The sequence below is a fragment of the Antechinus flavipes genome, chromosome 2, assembly GCF_016432865.1.
Source record: "Antechinus flavipes isolate AdamAnt ecotype Samford, QLD, Australia chromosome 2, AdamAnt_v2, whole genome shotgun sequence".
NCBI lineage: Eukaryota > Metazoa > Chordata > Mammalia > Dasyuromorphia > Dasyuridae > Antechinus > Antechinus flavipes.
Genome location: NC_067399.1, coordinates 316,641,385 through 316,660,862, shown reverse-complemented (window position 1 = coordinate 316,660,862; position 19,478 = coordinate 316,641,385). Strand labels below are relative to the sequence as shown.

The 19,478-nt window shown below is 33.4% G+C and overlaps 1 protein-coding gene across 13 annotated transcripts in view; it reads left to right on the top strand.

Moving 5' to 3' along the window:
• GPATCH2L (G-patch domain containing 2 like) overlaps nt 1-19,478 on the top strand; it is a 60,872-nt gene that overhangs the window by 2,752 nt on the left and 38,642 nt on the right. For all 13 annotated transcript variants that reach the window (XR_007950625.1, XR_007950627.1, XR_007950626.1 and 10 more), the window contains exons 2-5: nt 77-748; nt 10,120-10,184; nt 12,665-12,841; nt 19,060-19,139. Coding sequence is in view for 8 of the 13 variants with exons in the window: in XM_051977544.1 (XP_051833504.1) it covers nt 87-748; nt 10,120-10,184; nt 12,665-12,841; nt 19,060-19,139 (984 nt within the window). In the remaining 5 variants the exon portion in view is untranslated. The remainder of the gene's footprint in view (nt 1-76; nt 749-10,119; nt 10,185-12,664; nt 12,842-19,059; nt 19,140-19,478) is intronic.

The window sequence follows — 19,478 nt, the reverse complement described above, 5'->3', positions numbered from 1 at the left end:
ATGGGATGGCAATATGGTATACAATACTATCTGCTTCACTTCTTAATTTTGTTTTTAAATGCTTGTATTTTGGCAGACGTGGCTTCATGGATGAGCTAGTACATGATTTGGCCTCAGCCCTGGAGCAGACATCTGAGCAAAATAAACTAGATGAGCTGTGGGAGGAGATGGCTCTGAGCCCCCGACAGCAGAGACGACAACTTCGAAAGCGGAGGGGTCGGAAGCGGCGTTCTGATTTCACCCACTTAGCGGAGCATACCTGCTGCTATAGCGAGGCCTCGGAATCCAGCTTGGATGAGGCTCTGAAAGACTGTCGGGAAGCGGCTGCAGTCACCAACTTCAGTGACTCTGATGACACAATGGTGGCCAAGCGACACCCCGCTCTCAGTGCCACCCTAAAGAGCAAGCAGCACACATGGCATGAGTCAGACTCCTTTACTGAGAATGCGCCCTGTAGACCATTGCGGCGGAGGAGGAAGGTTAAGCGAGTGACCTCAGAAGTGGCTGCCAGCCTCCAACAAAAACTAAAGGTGTCAGATTGGAGCTATGAAAGAAACTGCAGGTTCAAGTCTGCCAAGAAGCAGCGGCTGTCGCGTTGGAAAGAGAACGCTCCCTGGACTTCAACAGGCCATGGGTTGTGTGAGCCTACAGAAAACAGGACTTTCCTTAGCAAATCCGTCAGGAAGGAGAGGATGGAGTGTGAAGGTGATGAACAAAAACAGGGCTCTGATGAGAACATGTCGGAATGGTGAGGCCCCCCTTACACAAACCAAAGGTTTTCCCAACTGTTTCCAAAGTACAGCCCGCGGTCTAGTGCCAGCCTTTCATAACATATTTGCTTCTGCAGTTTTGATTTTGAAGTCCTATGTTAACCAATAGTGTAGATATCTCCAGGCTTCTTACATGATCTTAGTAACAAGAGGTGATATTCAGAAATCATCCATCTTTTGTGTTGTACTTATGAGCATGTTTTGTGCCACTCATGTGAAACTTTGGATTTGGCTTTGAAAACTGTTACTCTTTATGTCAACATTTTTACTTAGTGTGAATTATTTGGAAATATCTGAGTTTTAAACTGCTAAAACACTTGCATTAATCAGACATGTAACATGTCTAATATAAAAACAACCAAATTCTTTCCATACAGGGAAGCATCAAAAATAAAAACATTGATTCCTATTAGCTTTTTCATGCTAACTTTTATAAAAGACTTAATATGTAAAGAATTTTGGCTAACATGTCAGCCTAGTTTTTCTTAACCATCTTATTCCAGATAGAGGCACCTAGGACCTTGACAGTTGGTGGACTCCCACTGAAGAGGCTCAACTTGATGTCTTCCATGAGTCTTATTTCTGACTCATCTTAAAACTTTTTTACACTGCAGGACTTGTGACCTCTTCTAGGACTTTGCTTTTCCAAAATGTGTCTTGAAAGCATAGGCATAAATCATGGGCAGTTTCAGGGTAAGATATGTCAGGTTCAGGAAAAGCTGCCTTGTGCTTGAATGTCTGTTGTTTTTATTGATTGGCTTTTAATCCCAGCATCTTGATTTCACTCTAAACCTTACATTCTCTAGTCTTCAGAAATATATCAAGGGGAGTTTACAGTTTTACTTTACTTCTCTTCCTTGAATACATTATTTAAATATTTCTCTTCATGTACACATTCTTTAATCCTGTACTTTTCTTATTAAGTTTTCCTTCTCTTTTACATTATTGAAATTCTTGATTTATCCAAGTTTCCTTTCTCCTTTTTTTTTAAATAGCTTAGTTTCTTAGATCATTATGGCTTTCATTTTTTAACATATTTACAAAATTTTAATTTTTTCCTACTTAACTCTGTACTTTGGAATAGTAGCTTGTGACTTTTTTCTAAATACTTTTCAATTTTTTCTTTTTACATTAGTTATTTCTTAAACTATTTTACATATGGATATAATTATTTTCTTTATTCTATTCTAATTTTATTATTATTTTAGGGTCTAGGCCCTAGACTAGGAGTTTTTAGCTATTTTTGTGTCATGAATGCTCAAAGTAATATTTTTCAAATACATAAAACAAAATATATAGATTTACAAAGGAAACTAGTTACATTGAAATATTCTTTGCATTTTTTTTTTAAAGTTCACAAACCTCTAATCTGGATTAGTGATTTTTTTTTTTTATCTAGCTTCTAGATGTAGATCCTTTAATTAGTCAACTATATAAGTTTCTCTTCCCTTTCATCTTGACTTACGAGTATATTTATTTCATCTGATAGGAGTTAGTCTTGACAATATACTTTTTGGTTATCTGGTTATCTGAAAGTCTGGCTTAAGAAAGGGACAGGTTTGCATGTTTCTACCATTGCAGAATTTGGACCTCTTTTTTAGGCCTTTGTTTCTCACCAAGTTTGTCTTGAAAATAGGTTTATGGGTATAATTCTCTAATATTTGAGGGTGTCAGGAACACATATTTCTTTTTTCAATTTGGAAAATAACTCTCCTATTCTAGTTTAGACAGGATAAGGGATATCAAGAGCTTCCTGTTCTTGACATTTCTCAGAATTTAACTTAATTTTCCTTACCTCCTGTCCCAAATCCTCTTCTAATATAGGTAGAAAGGAGTCCTGGGATGGAATTACGTTAGAAGCAGAGGGAAGAATTCCTTAAGAATTTTATAGTTATTCAACAATTCTAAAGGCTACCACATCTTAACTAGCCAGGACTCTAACATAAATGAAAATATAGAAGCTAAATATGATTCTTCCCTTTTATATTCACTTCATTTGGGAAATGGGAGAATTTTCCTTGCTTCTCTAAGGCTGTACATTGAGTTGAGACTTCTATCAAAATATTGTTAGTTAAAATTTGTAATTTTTTTTTAGTTAATGACAAATGTGCCCACTACTTTTTAGCATCCTCTTTGCTCAGCATCCTTTTTGCTTACCTTATAATTTAGATTGTTTATTGATATGTTATTCAAGATATGGAAGTTTGAAGCTATTTACTAAGTATTAACTAGTTAGATTTCCAGAATTCTCCCACTTGCCCCATTTTTATTGTTAGATTCAAATATTATTAATTTTACTTTCTATGTTGCTGATCTGAGAATTAGTAAAAGAAGTTTAATTTATGAAAACTTCATGATGAACTTATGTGTAGCAATTTTAAGATGGACTTTTTAAAGAAAAGTAGGTGCTGCCTTTAATTTAAAAAATGCTGGCATAACTCAATTACTTGAAGGTAGTTTTTTTGTCTAGCTTTTCTGAAATTCATTTTTGAAATTGACTAAATATGGAGTCACTTTAATTTCCTTTTTTCCCCCTTTTCTTTCACTGTCCTGTGATAACCAATTATTTTTTGCTCAATCATGACGAGTGTGATTGGATCATGAATGAAAAATAATCATGAAGGTATTTCTTATATATTCATCTCTTTCTTTAGGTTATTTATTCATACATTTACATGTTGTATAGCTTATTTGTCATTAATTTTGTGTGTATGTGCATATGTACACATATATACACATAAATATGTATATGTGATCTTATGAATAAGATTTTTTTGGGGAGTAGGGACAGAAAATACATTTTATCAGTAACAATGAGTTGATTCACACAAGCTAATCATAGGGTGTTGGGCTAACAGACCAACTTGGTTGTTCTCACTGAATGTGTAGTTCAGCTCTTTTCTCTTGGGTTAATTGAATTGGTTTGGTGATGGCTTGAAGTGGCAGCCAAGAGCTTCCTGAAGTGATGTATTAAAGGCCAATTTCACAGGAAAGAAAATATTCCCTTCTTCCTAGAAGGCAAGTGACAGAGACAGAGTGCTAAACCTACCCCTCCTTTTGTAGCCCAGGCTGACCTTCTGCAGCCCTGCAGTGCCTCTTGTTTTCTTATTTTTATAGAAAATCAATATCCCTTCTGACACAAACAATAGTTCAGAAGCAGGAATAAATGGATGAAAGCTGAGCTCTCTGTCCATCACCTCTCACTTAAACTCCCCCAAACTCTTTAATTATGAGTGTGCTTTGCTCTAGGTGTTTGCGACAGTGAAATTGCTAAATGAGGACCATTTTAACCAAAGATTGGGTGATCAATAACACTCTATAGCAGTAGCTTGTTGAATCAATAGCATTCATTATTTCATGGTTAAGGTAAGTAGCCTCCTTTGCAAGTGGAGGTCATTAATCAGTGCTTACTGGAGCTGGGAAAAAGGACATGTGTAGCAGGTTGAAGATACTGCTTTTTAATCCTATAAGTGGAGATGTTGATCTATGATATCTTTCTATATATTTTGCTACTTCTGTAAGCATAGTAGTATTTCAGAATTTGGGCATTTCTAGTAGAGATTCCTGATTATTTAAACATTTTATAAAGTTATTTAGTAGTTTGCTATAGTAGCTTTAGGTCTATTAGATAAAAAGGGCCCAATTTTTAGAACCAAAGTATGGTCACAACAATCCCATTTTTATTTTTTTTTAATGTGTAATATTTATTAGTTTTTCTAAGAATTCATTTTACTTTGATAACTTGTTTATCAACATATTATATGTGTAAATAACCAGAATACAAACAACTTCTATTACTATTACTACTACCACCATCATCTCTTGAGGATAATGAGACATTGTGAATCCTTACTAGGTAATGTAGATAACGTAAATCAGTCCTTTATTTTCAATCTTATAGACATCAGTGACAAATGATGTGACAAGACTGGCAAACTCTCCAAGTAAAAGAGCAAGCTGTTCTGGAGAGAGTGTTTTACACTTTTCCCCAGTTTTGAGAATTTAGAGGAACTTTGAAAATTTAACTAGAAGATTAGAATTAACCATTTTCCCTAAGAAATGGTGAATTGATTCCATCTGCTATTGTGAACCTTTTTTTTTTTTTTAAGCCTAACTTGAGGTTTTCCCTCTATGCTCTGAAGAAATAGTGAAAGGATTAAAATCTTTGTATTGGGTTCAGAGGAAAGTTATTAAGTATCTTGGGGGCAAACTCTAAAAGATCATAGTTTACTTCAGGTGTACTTTGGGAAAGAATATATTGAGGTTATTTAATATGAGGATAGTATTAAAAGGACAGTTTTTTAATCCCTCACCCCAATTCCACATACTTAAGGCTAAAGTGGAACTCATTTTCATGGAGTCTGTGTTCATTTGCTTTTCTCTGGGGAAGGGGCAGAATGCCAGCTCAGGAAACTACCAGGATAGGTTTGCTGTTGCATAATAGCTTACTTCTCTTGAGAGTTAAACTACAGTCAGAAGTTTCATAGTATCATAGATGTAAAACTGAAAGAGACTTTAAAGTTCAATTCATTTTACAGATAATAATATAGGCCTAGAGAATGGAAGTGACTGTTTTAAGATCTTACTGGGATAGTAAAAGCCTGAGGATTTAAACCTCCATCTTTAATCCAAGTCTAATGTTTTCTTATACAATATTGACTCTTTCCCCATTATATTTCTGGAATGGGAGACAAGACAAGTGAGTTTCAGTAAGAGCTGGGTTTATTTTATTCTTATTTTGAGCATATATACTAAAAACTCTGTTTACTCTAATTTAGCCATGCATTTGCTTTTTTTATCTGCTTGGGAAGTGCAAAGATTTAAATGTTCAATGAGGGAAATTTCACTTGACATTGATTATAGTGACTGGTTGACTTCTTACTGTTTGTACTGGTTTTGAAGTTTCCTACTTAGGTTCTTTTGCTTATTTTTCCCTTTTAATCCATTAAAAAGAAAATATCTTTATAGTATGCTCTAGAATAACTTCTCTTTTATTTTATTTTTTATTATAGCTTTTTATTTACAAGATATATGCATGAGTACTTTTTCAGCATTGACAATTGCAAAACCTTTTGTTCCAACTTTTCCCCTCCTTCCCCCCATTCCTTCCCCCAGATGGCAGGTTGACCAATACATGTTAAATATGTTAAAGTATAAGTTAAATATGATATATGTATATATGTCCAAACAGTTATTTTGCTGTACAAAAAGAATCGGACTTTGAAATAATATACAATTAGCCTGTGAAGGAAATAAAAAGTGCAGGTGGACAAAAATAGAGGTATTGGGAATTCTATGTAGTGGTTTGTAGTCATCTCCTGGAGTTCTTTCCCTGGGTGTAGCTGGTTCAGTTCATTACTGCTCTATTGGAACTGATTTGGTTCATCTCATTGTTGAAGAGGGCTACATCCATCAGAAATGATCATCATATAGTATTGTTGTTGAAGTATATAATGATCTTCTGGTCCTGCTCATTTCACTCAGCATCAGTTCATGTAAGTCTCTCCAGGCCTTTCTGAAATCGTCCTGCTGGTCATTTCTTACAGAATAATAATATTCCATAACATTTCATATATCACAATTTCTTCAGCTGTTCTCCAATTGATGGACTTCCACTCAATTTTCAGTTTCCGGCCACTACAAAGAGGGCTACTACAAACATTCTTGCACATACAGGTCCCTTTTAGAATAGCTTCTTTTGTTGCATATTTGGTCTTGACAAGTTATTGGGAGATTAACTTCTGGGGAAATATCAAATCCTATAGTTGGTAATGTGAGATCTTCTAGAATAAGATACCTTTCCTCCTCTGCCTACATATTTTCAAAATTAAATGATAAAGCTTTTTATTCAGTTAGAAATTTTTCTATATATTTTTCATTTTCTTTATTATTAACTTCCTTTTAATAGGATAATATTGAAAGATGGATAGGTTAGTCACTTTACTTGCATAATTCTAACTCCACATCTAGAATGGTTGAAATACTGTGTAGCTTTAAGTAATTGTATCATTGTTGCCTGTCTTATCATGGTCTTTTTGTTGTTGTTTTGATTCCTTATTTTTCATCTTTGCCATTTGCATGGGTCGAAGTAAAGTCTCCTAAGTGGAAAACTTGTTTTAATTTGAAATTCTCTTACTGTTACTGCATTGAAGCAAGATTTAATGACATTTATGATATTCCAGTTTTCTATTTAGGCCTTTGTTCATATTCATATCCTTGGACTGTTTATCTGCAAGTTATACAATAAGTTAGAAGTTTTTATGAGGAAGAAAATAAATTTCAAACATGAGTTTTTCAAACAAATTTGTAAATATTATTGCTTAGTAAATACATCAGATATTAGATGTAGAAGGGGAAAAGATTAAAGGAAAAAAATGAAATTTTTTTTCATGATTATGAGGCATATGGCTGAAGGAAATGGCTTTTTCCAGTTGCGATCCAGAAATCTTTATGCTGTTGCATAAAGGGAAAGTGGGTGCCATTTAATGTCCTAAAGTTACTTCATAATGAACTGTATTTAAACATTTTCAACAGCTTAATGGAAAGACAAGATGACATTAGATGATATAGAAAAATTAGGGCAAGATCATTTATTCTCTGGGAATGGTGTTGCAAGTAATGGAAAATATATATAGGCAGGAAATTTTAAAATTTTGACCTTCATATTATTGCCCAGCTTATGTTCTTTGTAATAGAGAAGTGATAGAGACTTTTCCAGTGAGGTCAGGGGTAAATCAAATATATCATCACAAATGTTTGATGTAGTTCTTGAAATGTGAACTATTAAGAATAAGACAGGAGGAGAAAAAAAAAATTGAGGTAATAAGATAAGCAAAGGAGGAGTAAGATTATTGCTGTTTGCTGGTCATGTGATGATCTACTTTGAGAATTATTTTAAAAAAATAATTTTTGTGGGTTCATGTTAAAACAAGACAGTTCTCAAAAAAAGAAAAGCATATTGTTGATAGTAACCATTTGGAAAAAAAGGCACCAACAGTTATCCAGTCCTGTCTTGCATGCATCAGTTGGGCAAAGATGACAAAAGGGGAGAATGACAATTGTTGAAGGGTTTTGGAGAGGACAGACATAGTAATGCACTGTTGGTGAAGCTGTGAGTTGATCCAGTCATTCTGGAAAGAAACTGTACCACTAGAGTCTCTTAACTGCATATCCTTTGACCCAATAGTACTAACTAGGCATATACCTCAAAAAGATAAAAGAAAGAGGGGAAAAGATCCCTATGTATAATACTATTTCCACAAATATTTTTTGTTATGAAAGGAATTGGAAATGAAGGAGGACAGGAATCAGTCAGGAAAAGTTTAGTGACTAATAGTATAGGAATGTATTGGCATTGTGCCTAAAAAATTACAAAAGAAATGGATTAAGAAAAACCTTCAAAGTCTTAAGTGAATTAATGTAAAATAAATCAGGAGAACAAATATTAGAATAATTAGAATATTAGAAAGAAAAACAATTTTGAAAGACTAACATTCTAAACCATGTAATGACTGCTCCATTAGATGCATACTTCCTCCCTTCTGACATTGTGTGTTAGACCAGAGTATAGAATGAAACGTGTGTTTTCATACATGGACAATGTTTGACTTGACCATGATTATAATTATTGTCATTTATAATGGGGAGTGTGGAATGATAGTGCTATAAAACAGTTATCAGTGAAGCATTAAAAATCATTCCTGAGAAGAGAAGGAAGCTTAAGGAAGACTGAAAAGCAAAATAATTTGAAATTGTGTTAAATTTATTGTATACTGTGATAAAAAAACAAGCTGTTCATAATTTGTGATTTTATATGGAAAAAAAGAAACAGGTTTATATTTTTAAGTGAAGAATATAGTAACATGAAATAATATATTTTTTAAGAATTTGCTTATTCATGATGCTGCAGATATGATTCAAAGTCAGACAATTGATATTAGCCTTATTCTTTGACTAGATTACAAAAGAAAGTAGATCTAGAAATAAATGGAACTTCAGAGACTTCCATCTCTAGAACTGGTGTGCTGAAAGTCATACAAAAAACATTGAAAGCAGGAACCAAATCTAGGACCTCTTATTCCAGAAGTAACACTTTTCCCATGGACAGAATCCTGTAGAATATAATCATGCGATTACGGTTTTTAGAATTGGAAATGACTTCAGAAGACCTTGAGTCTAATTCTCTCATTTTACAGGTGAGAAGACTGGCATAAAATTTGTGACTTGCCCAAGGTCATACTGTTAAGCATCTGAGGCAAGATCTAATTTAAGGTTGTCTTGCTTCCAACACAGTTGTAAAGTGTTTATCATAGTGTCTGGTACATAGTGAATTAAACACTAATAAATGTTAAATATTGTTATAATTCTAATTATTATCATTATTATTAGCCCCTATGCCACCTAACTGCCTTTAATCTTTAGGTATTACATATAGAATGCATTTTACCAAATGTATCTGTTTTGTATTAGGTTGCAAAGCCTTTATTTGACAATATATAATTGTTGCTTCTTGCCATCCTTAAGTTCTTCTATTTTTAGCAATGAAAGAGATTGTTCTAAGTATAGCGAAAACCTTCATTTCAAAAATCTGTGAAGATGATAAAAAAATCAAATCATCAAAAGCAGCAGGAATTGCTAATGGTGATATTTCAGAAAATAAGACTGATTAGAAATGTCATAAATTGAATTACGTGAGTTTGGTAGTGGTGGTAGCAGTATCTTTTTTTCTCCTATTTCCCTTTCCTTCTGTCTAAGAATGAAGGCTTTTAATACTTTCTTGACATTGACAGCACAAAGTTCAAAAAATGTCATAGCTTTCTTTATTGTATTTTGATTTTGAATGGTTTATTCTGTTTCTTGGGGTTTTCCCTGCTCTTGTACAGTAGCAAAAATTGAGAATATGCTAGTAGCATTTCACATTGTTTATGATAAAATTTTTAAAAATTGGATCTAAGTAACTTAATTTGTCACTTTCTAAACTATTTTTGTTGTAGCGAATGTCTCTTTATGGGAAAACTACATATATTGACATATATGTGGATATTGCCCTAAACTAGTTAAACAATTTTTATATCATCAAAAAGTTTTTTAAAATCTAAAGATTTCATTACAAAGTACAATGAGGCATAAATGAATTTCTAGAAATTATGAAGCTATCAGTTCTTTTCTGATTGGGACATGAAATTTTCCCATTCAAAATTTCTGTAATTATTTTGTGTCTTAATTACTCATAAGATAAGTGAATGCAGTGCAGGAAATTTTGGGACCTTTAAACTAATTTGAGATGTCTAAAATATTATATGACTGGAACTTATGTACAGTTTTTGTTTGTTTTATTCTTTTTTTCCAGTGAAACCAGCAGTGTATGTAGTAGCAGTGATGCGGGTCTTTTCACCAATGATGAAGGTCGTCAAGGTAATCATTATCTCAGAGTCCTGAGGCTGTGCCTCAGTGTTTATGAAACAAGCCTAGTAATTATAAGAGTGATTCTTTTTGAATGTGGAATTTAAATAATGTTTGAATAATAGGAATGCATCTTTGGGCTGCTATTTTTTCTGAGCAAACAGATATATCCATAATATTATCTTTATCATTGTGTGATATATAAAACTTTTTTATTCTTGTGTAGGAAAAATTTAATTGCTTGTATATATTTTTATCCCTGAAAAAGATTAGAATTTTGTTGAGTGTTGCTTTTTGTTAAAAAAAAAAAAAATCTTCATGCTGTTCTACAGACGTGACATTTGTAACATGGAACATTGCAGGCAAGTTTAATATATTAATAATGAATTTTAACTTTTACTGCCCTAAAAGATGAATTTTTGTTTAATAGGTTTGTGTCATGTGATTCTGGAAATGTGAAGTTGGTTTAGATTTTTATTTTTTTAAACTAGCTTTAACATTCTCGGATTCTTTGTAGGGAGTTAATGGCATAACAATAGTGACAACATTTCCAAATCATAGTTCACTTTGTCAAATTCTACTAACAGTTGAAAGGATTCTGCTATGTCTGGGAAGACTGAGACATCTTTACCTCAGAGCTGTCAGGTTTACTAAAATCTGAGATGGCATTCATACCCTCCTATTTAAGTCCAGGAAATGCTATGTGAGCTACTGTGAATGCCACTTTGAACACTATAAGGAAGGATAAGTTAGTTATAGGGGACCTAATTTGATTTTGTGGGGGTCTTCTCCCTAGGCAAATGTTTAGAGTCTTGCTGCTTTTTTCAGTCCTGGTCAAGTCTGATAATTTTACTGTGGTCCTTTTTATATGCACAAAGAGCTGTTTGCATATACTACCCAGAACTACTAATACTTGAACACTTCACATTTTGATTTTACTTAAGGAGAAACAGTGGAGTGACCTAATAAGTTTAAATTTATGGAGCATTATTTTTATATAGGGACCTGACTTCAATATAAAGGATTAAGTTTAGGAAGACATTTATGAAAATGAGAATAAAGTATTGAGCTACTATCAAGGGAGATTATGAATTTTGTACTTAGTGGCCTTTTTAACTTTTTTTCTCCCTCAAATAGAAAGATGGTCCTATTAATGTGATATAGGTTTAGTACTGAATTAGATATATAATTTAGATGATTTATCAAATTCTCTTTTATCCCAGAAAAGCTATATTGATTTTTTTTTAAATTTATATAATTGCTTCCTGTTTCAGGATAGTGTTTGGCATTTCTTATTTGAAAATATTTATATGTGTAAAATATTATTATGAGGTCTAGGGAATTTTTTTTTTTTGAGATTAGAAGGTATAATGAACATAAAAAGAATATCTTATTAAGTGATCTTTAATTTTACTACATTCTTGTTTTCTTGGCAGTTATTGCTGGGCTATAATGATGTGCTTTTTTTTTTTTTTTTTTTGAGGGGCCAGTGAGTAGACCTGCTTTCATAGGAATATCATTGGATATAGATAATTTACCCAAGTTAAAATTTGGCAGGTTGCATTAACTTTACTTTTTTGGAGACTGCCAAAATGATTTAACATTGATCACAATTCTGTGTTTAAATTCAAAAGACTGGCAAGTTCAAAGTAGCTCTCCTAAGATACAGTTCATAGTGGAATTAATATATTCACTCAAGTAACAGTTGTAGTACTTTGTTGCCCTCTCCATCATTTCTTAATTCTGTATTTTTGAGAAGAGGGATGAAGTAATTTATCATATTTCTGTTTTGGCAGGCAGAAATTTTCTCAACAACAAAGCACATTTTGTTTCACCTGTAGCAGGAAGACATCTTAAACTGAGAGAGCTAAGTGATAAGAGATTTCAGCCCTGGCCTGGTCATTAATATGATCTTGAACAAAGAACATAATCTCCCTTGACCTCAGTTTCCTCACTGATAAAAAGAGTGGATTAGATTACATGATCACTAAAATTCCTTCCAATTCTAAAATTCTGTTTTCTCTTAATTTCTTAGTGATCAGACTATTAAACCAATGTTAAGTTGCTTATCTCTCTCCTGTTAATGAACTATTAGGGAGAAAGGTATGAATACATGTTCTTTGTATGACATAAAGTTTGAATACATAGAATGCATTCCAAAACCACCAAAATTTGAATTGTAAGACAATTTATGGATTACAGTCTTCAACTAACCTTTCCCCTCTACTAGATATGGTACAGAATAATCAATTTAAAAGCTATTCAATCTTATAACTCACACTTCTTATCTCTGAAAGATTTATAAAAATTTTCTTTACAATGTAAGGTAGATAGTTCTACCTTTTGCAATTTGATGTGTTTACGGGCATATACTTAAATGTGCTATAATATTAAATTTTTTTTTTAATTCCCTAAAATGTGACATTATAAAAGTTTTTTTTTTGGCCTCTTTGTAAGATTTAATTGTTGATAACTTGGCTTACCTGTTTCAGGGGATGATGAACAAAGTGATTGGTTTTATGAAGGTGAATGTGTCTCAGGATTCACAGTCCCCAATCTTCTCCCCAAGTGGGCACCTGATCATCGATCTGAGGTAGAGAGAATGGATGCAGGACTAGACAAACTTTCAGATTCTACATTCCTTTTGCCCTCTCGTCCAGCTCAAAGAGGTGAGTTTCCAAGTTGTTTGGGAGGCAAGATTAATGATAATTTAATTATTTGGTCACATCTGATTAACTATAGGCTGATTAGATGATTGTCCCATTGCAGAAGGATATATAAATTCTGTCTGCCTGTGTTAATGACGTCCTAAATGTTCTTGGGTTCCTTCAAACAACTATATGGGTATGAAATTAGATTGGAATGGGACCAAGGGTAGAGGTCTTAAAAAAAACCCACTTGGAGAATTCAGAGCTGGCTCATTTTCTCTTTAGGCTTTAATTTTTTCATCTGTAAATTTGAGGTAAAGTGGGGCATAGTGGAGTATATGGTAAGCTGAAGAGAGTTTCTTCCAATACTTGTACTTGCATTCCTATTAGGATATTACAGGTCATTACTTATTTTGCTGAGCTACATTGAAACTAATGATTTCTTAACTACTCACTGGAGGATGCCGAAATGTTGGCTCTTTGGGTTTGGTAAGAATAGATTTCTGTAAGGAAAGTTTTTAGAATAATAGTTTATTTTACTAAGAGATTAAAAAATATTTCTTTGAATAACTCTTATTCTCATTTTTTGGTCTTTTTATATATTTTGTCCTCTTGCATCCTTTCATATTCATTCAATACATCATCCCTGCTCTGATCTTATTTTTTTTCTTCATATTATCAGTCTTATAGTTGAATTCTTTAGCTCTGTACTGCCTTATATTCTTCAAATCTAAATTGCCACACTCTTAGTCTGGGTTAAACTCTCCTCATAAATTCCTCCCAAATTCATGTTGTCTGTTTATATTTATAGGCTGATTGATTTCACAGAACTCTGCAGATAATATCTTCTGTAAATTTTATGTTATCCTATCTCAACTGGACCCTTGTAGTTCAATAGAAGTATTTTTATTTTCCCTTATTTGACTTATATTCATTCTATAGTAACTATTCCAAAATTTCTATCCTTAAGGCCTTTATGCCATCCTTCTTCCTGTACCCCCAAGTAAAGAACCTGTTGTCCTATTTGAATTAAAAAAACAGAGGCCAACTACTGGTAGTAACTTCTTGTCTTCTGTTGCATACCACAAAACCTTTCTACATTTTTTCTTGTTTCCATCTCTGAGAAAAAATGGTAATCTCATTTCTGTGCCAAGATGGGGTTCAGAATTGAACAGGACCATGAAAGCAATCTAGATGGTCTTTAGGAAATTACAGGTGTATTTTAATAGTGCCAGTATTTAAACTGTATAAAAAACCAAAAGCTCTTTTTTTACCTCAGTATTCTTCCATTGGTGTTGCATGACTGAAAAGCATGGAATATTTTGGTATCTAAAGAATTGATATTGAGACTGCTGCATTCAGATATTGACATGTTAACTGTGTCATCTCCTTCAAATTGTCCTCGTAGCTCTCTGCTTTCTTTTGTGAGATTCAGGAGAAGGTCACTGTCTTCACTCATTGACTCTTAATTCTTCACTTTCTACTTTTTAATCTTTTCCAGATTTACTTGTCAGCTTTAACATTCAAACCAGACTTTTCTGGGGTGACTCCCAGTCTGTTGACTATTAAGTCTAATGACTTTTTTTTTTTTTTTTTTTTAAGATGGTTCACGTGCTACTTATCTTTCTGCAACATTCAGCAAATTGACTACTCTCTTCTCCTACACTCTTCCTTTTGGCTCTTGTAATGCTTTTCTTTCCTGATTCTTATTTATTGATTTCTTGATGTTTTATTTGGATCAGTGTATATTTACCCCCTTAATTTTACCCAAGAGAAACATAAATGTTTCTCTTAATGACTATAATTATCTACTTCCATAGCCTTAATTACTACCTGTAAGCAAATGATTCCAAAATCTCTAATTTTTACTTATAAGCTTCCTCAATTCTCCTTTGTTAGAGATTGTTGGAGATCTCCACCAGGAAATCTGGTCACTTGAACATGTTCAAAACAAAACTCACTAATCTTTTCCCCCTAACCCTTTACTTCATTATAACTCCTTTATTTCTGCTAAGGCCCCACTATTCTTCTAATCATTTTGAAGTCATCCTGACTCTTTTTCTCTCCCATATCCCTTCATGTCTAATCACTTGCCAGATTTGTTGATTCTGCTGCCACAAAATCTCTTTCATATCTTCCTTGTTCCCCATTCAATAATGTTACAACCGTAAACCAGATTCGTGACTTCCTACCTGGATTATTAAAATTCTCCTTTTTTATTTAATATTTTATTTTATTACCTTTTGTTTTTAAATCACTTTCATTTTTGAATATGGTTTTTCCCTCCTATATTATTTATTGTCATGTAATCACTATAGTTTTACACTGGATTTTTTTAAATTATTATTTGATATAGTGCTATATTTTTTAGGTTTTTGTTTTAGTTATCAGTGTTGAACCAGGTCTGCTTGCCTCCAGTAGGCAGTTATCTTAGCCAGAAGCCCTATTACTATTCTCTCTGCTTCTGTAAATCAGTGGATTAACATTTATGTGCTTATGGTCCATGCACCGTGCTAGGCACTAGGGGTACAAATACAGCTAGGGATTGTAACTAGGAATATAAATACAAAGAGTAAGATGATCTTTACTCTTGGCAATACTACAAATGTGTATAACAGTGTAGTATTCCCACAACTTTTTCTAGAACCTCTGGATTGGGTCCCCCCCTCTAGAGACAGAATTTATACCTAGGCCTTTCTGGCTCCAGGGCTCACCCTTTTGTATGGTACCATGTACAAGATATAGGTACTTTAGCATTTTCTGAGCTAAAGAAACAGATTCAAGGTTGAGGTTCTTATCCAAGGTCCTATAAGTTAGCAGTTGCTAATTTTATTAGAATTTAGGTTTTAAATTGGCAATCTGGGTCTCTTTTCATTATGCCATTATATTTCCTTATCATTTGTGAAGTGGACATTGAACTGGCTTTTGAGACCTGACTTCTAGGGTCCCTTCCATCCCCCTTTTTTCCCTTTGGCTTCTGTTAAGGTAGACAGACTTGGACAAGTCATTTATGTAGGCTCAGAAAGACTCTTTCTGAGCCTCAGTTTTCTCAACTGTGAAGTAAGGGGGTTGGAATAAATAATCTAAGTTTCCTTGCAACTCTAGAATTCTATAACTTTGATTCTCCGTAATGAATTAATCAGTTTTTAGGAAATTCTTGATTTGTGTTCAATATTATGTCTTAATGTTTTTACCACTTTTGTGGTAAATTTTTTTTGTTTAGTTTTTTAATTGAAGAGATTTTATATGGTGAGTTTGTAGTAATATTTGTAAAACTTTTAACACAATACCTGACATAGTAAGCACTTAAATACTTATTCCTTCTTCTCCCTTTATGTTTTCTTCCCTCTCTTCTTCAGGAGCTGTTCAAGATCCTTAATGCTGTCAGTTTTATATGTAAAAGAACCATACACTTATTTTGATGATAACTGCCATTACTCAAAATAATTTCAGAATTCCTTGTTTGGCATTGTTTTCAGAATCAGAATTAAGGAGTCAGTCTTAATTTTGTAGTCATGTTGCCATTTTTGTCCTCAAATTTTAATTTTCAATTTACTCTGTTTTTTTAGATTTGCTCTAAAGTCCTTAAATTGGTTTCAAAAATCAAATCTACCAAAGAATGAAGATTTTTCATTATTGAGAATATTTGAAAGAAAATTTCATGGCTTTAAAGTTGGTTCTAAAATTGTTATGAGCAATGATAATACCTTTGGAATAAATAGGTTTTGACTTTAGGTTAGGACTTTGAAGAGAATAATTCATTTGAATTTGTAAGTTTCATTATGTGTTTAGTTTTTTTTTTTTTTTTTTTTTTGAGATCAGTTTAGCTCCTTGGTCCCACTCTTTGGGGAGTTTTTGTTTTTAATCATGTTACCTTGGGAAATTTTGTTAATGATTTTAAATAGGAGAACCTTGTACTTTTCTGATTGTAATAGAAGTAATTTTTGGTAAAGCCTAATGTCAGTATTACAATAAGCTTTGTGACTTACCTTTTAATATATTTTTGAGTTAACAGAGTTCTGATCTTCAGGAACATCTCTCTAATTATCTATACTGGACATTTCAAACTGTGTGTCCTGGAAACATTTATAGTAGAATTTATTTTTTTTTCTTCATAAACCTACTTCTCTTCTAAACTTCTCTTTTTCTATTGAAATCATCATCATCCTTCCAATTCCGAAATTTCTAGCCTTGATATTATTCTTGTCTCCTCACTCTTATTCCACATATTTAGTTGTTAAAATTTGCCATTTCTACTTCTGCAATATCCTTGGTATCTGAACCAATTTCTGTTTACACAGCTGTCATTTTAGTTCAGGTCTTCATTTCTTTACTAATTTATTGCTGCCGTTTACTATTGATCTCCTTGCCTCAAGGTTTTTCCCACACTAATCTGACTTTTACATTACTGCCAAATCAGTTTGCATTAAGGGCAGATCTGTGTACCTCTCAAGCTCAATAAACTTCATTGGCTTCTTATTGCTTCTCAGATAATAATGTAAACTCTCTCTTAGCTAAGTTTGACTATAAACTATTTTTCCAGCCTAGTTGTATACCACTTCCTCTTTCATATATTTTAGCCAAACTGACTTGGTTTCTTTTTCACACACAGCCTTTTTACTGTCTAAAATGTACTTTTCTTTACCTTTGCCTTATATAATGCCTTCTTACAAGATGCAGTTCAAGTATCATCTGGTACATGAAACCTTTCCTAACCCTTGTCCAAACCTTACTCATTTTGTCTTCCCTTCCAAAACATTTTGCATTCTTTTTGTATATCTATACATTTGTGTATTTGTGTATCTATATATCTGTAGCGATATATAGGTCTGTCTATCATCCCATTAAAATGTACGCTCTTTGAGAGTGGAATTGTTCCGTTCTTTGTATTTTTACCCTACCTTTCCCCTAGTTTCCATGAACCCCATCGCCCCAGGGCCTAGGACACTGGTTGGTCAGGTAGTAGGTTCTTAATGAATATTTGTTGCTGGACTGTTTATTTAAAAAGAAACAGCTTAATTGTAGGAGAAACATGATATAAAGGATATAAAGGTATTGGTTTTGGAAATGGGAAACTTAGGGTCAAACTTGGGATATACATTAGGTGTATGACCCTAGACAAGTCACTTAATTTCTAAATGCTTTGATCAGTCATATAAATATAATAATAATAAACCAGCACTTAATTTACATTCATGACTTATAATCTTGGTTAAGATTAAGTTAGTGAAGATAGTTCCTCAAAGTGATGACATCATAAATTCTTCCCGCATATTTAAAATCCTGGGAATTAAGGACTTAGGGTTTTGGAATGGCTAAAATTTGAGAAATGAGCTTTATGAGTTCAATTTTCATGGCAAAATTATTAAAGTTTTGTCACCATCTAAGTAGCAAATCCTCTTCAACTTTATTGAGTATTAATGACAATGTCTTCAATGTTAGATGTGGTTAACAGAGGAATTGATAAAATTGATCTCTGAGGCAAGCAGGCAGATTGAGATCAGTTTAGCTCCTTGGTCCCACTTTTGGGGACGTGGTCCAGTCTGAAATCAAAGTTATGTCAAACTCTTGAGAACCACCCTGTCCCAATCATGCACCTGAAGTTAAGTTTTCCCGTAAAACCTATTTGTGGGCCATTCCATGGCTGCTAACTTCCTTTGGGGTCAACCTGCCAAGGCAGTCTGCCTTATTAAGTGTCTTTTTCCTTCCCCCATGCCATGTAATATTTCCCTTAACTCTACTATACTTCCCAACCCCACTTCTCCTTACAGTTAACTCACTCTTTTGGAGTATTAAATCCCTTTCAGGATTTAGCTGCCCCATCTCATGGGATGTTTCCTTTCTACTGGGTATTTTGTGAGTTACACTGAGGAACTTGTCTTTCAGATGCTCTTCCAGTTCTATTTCATATTTACCATTCCCAGTATCTATTGTATCCCTTCATTTTGTCTATATAACTTTTCCCTAAATAAAACTACCTTTGACCAAAGTGAATGGTCATTGTGAATTCTTTACATGATCAAACCCCAACTTTTGGTGCCTGCCATCATAGGCTGACAAACTTCACATCATAGATCACATCACTGAGACTATAAGCTTCTTGAAGATAGAGATAACTTCATTGGGTTATTGTTTTTAAAATTCACAACACCTGCTATGGTGCCTTGAACATAGAACTTGATTTATAAATACTTGTTCAATTGAAATTGAATTTTGAGGTCTTTCCCTTTTATTTCCAGGATTCCATTCACGCTTGAATCGGCTCCCTGGAGCTGCTGCCCGATGCCTCAGAAAAGGACGAAGAAGGCTTGTTGGAAAGGTGTGATGACTCTCATTGAATTTATTAGCATAAGTAGGGTAATAATGATGTTGTTTCTTGCTTATTGTAATCAAAAATGTTGCTATAAGTTGACATTCCCCATAGATAAATTCCTATTAGATCATATGACAGAAGCATATTTGTCAGTGAATGGAAAACTACAGAACTTCTAGCTCCCTTAGCACCCTCATCCCTACCTCATCCCTAATTCTTGTTTAAGCCTAATTTTGTACTCTGTTTTAGGTAGAGAAAATATTGGTCATCAGAAGATTTATTGTGAATCATCTTGTAGTCCTGACTTCACTTTCTTTATGTTCGGTACTTTAGCTTACAGATTAC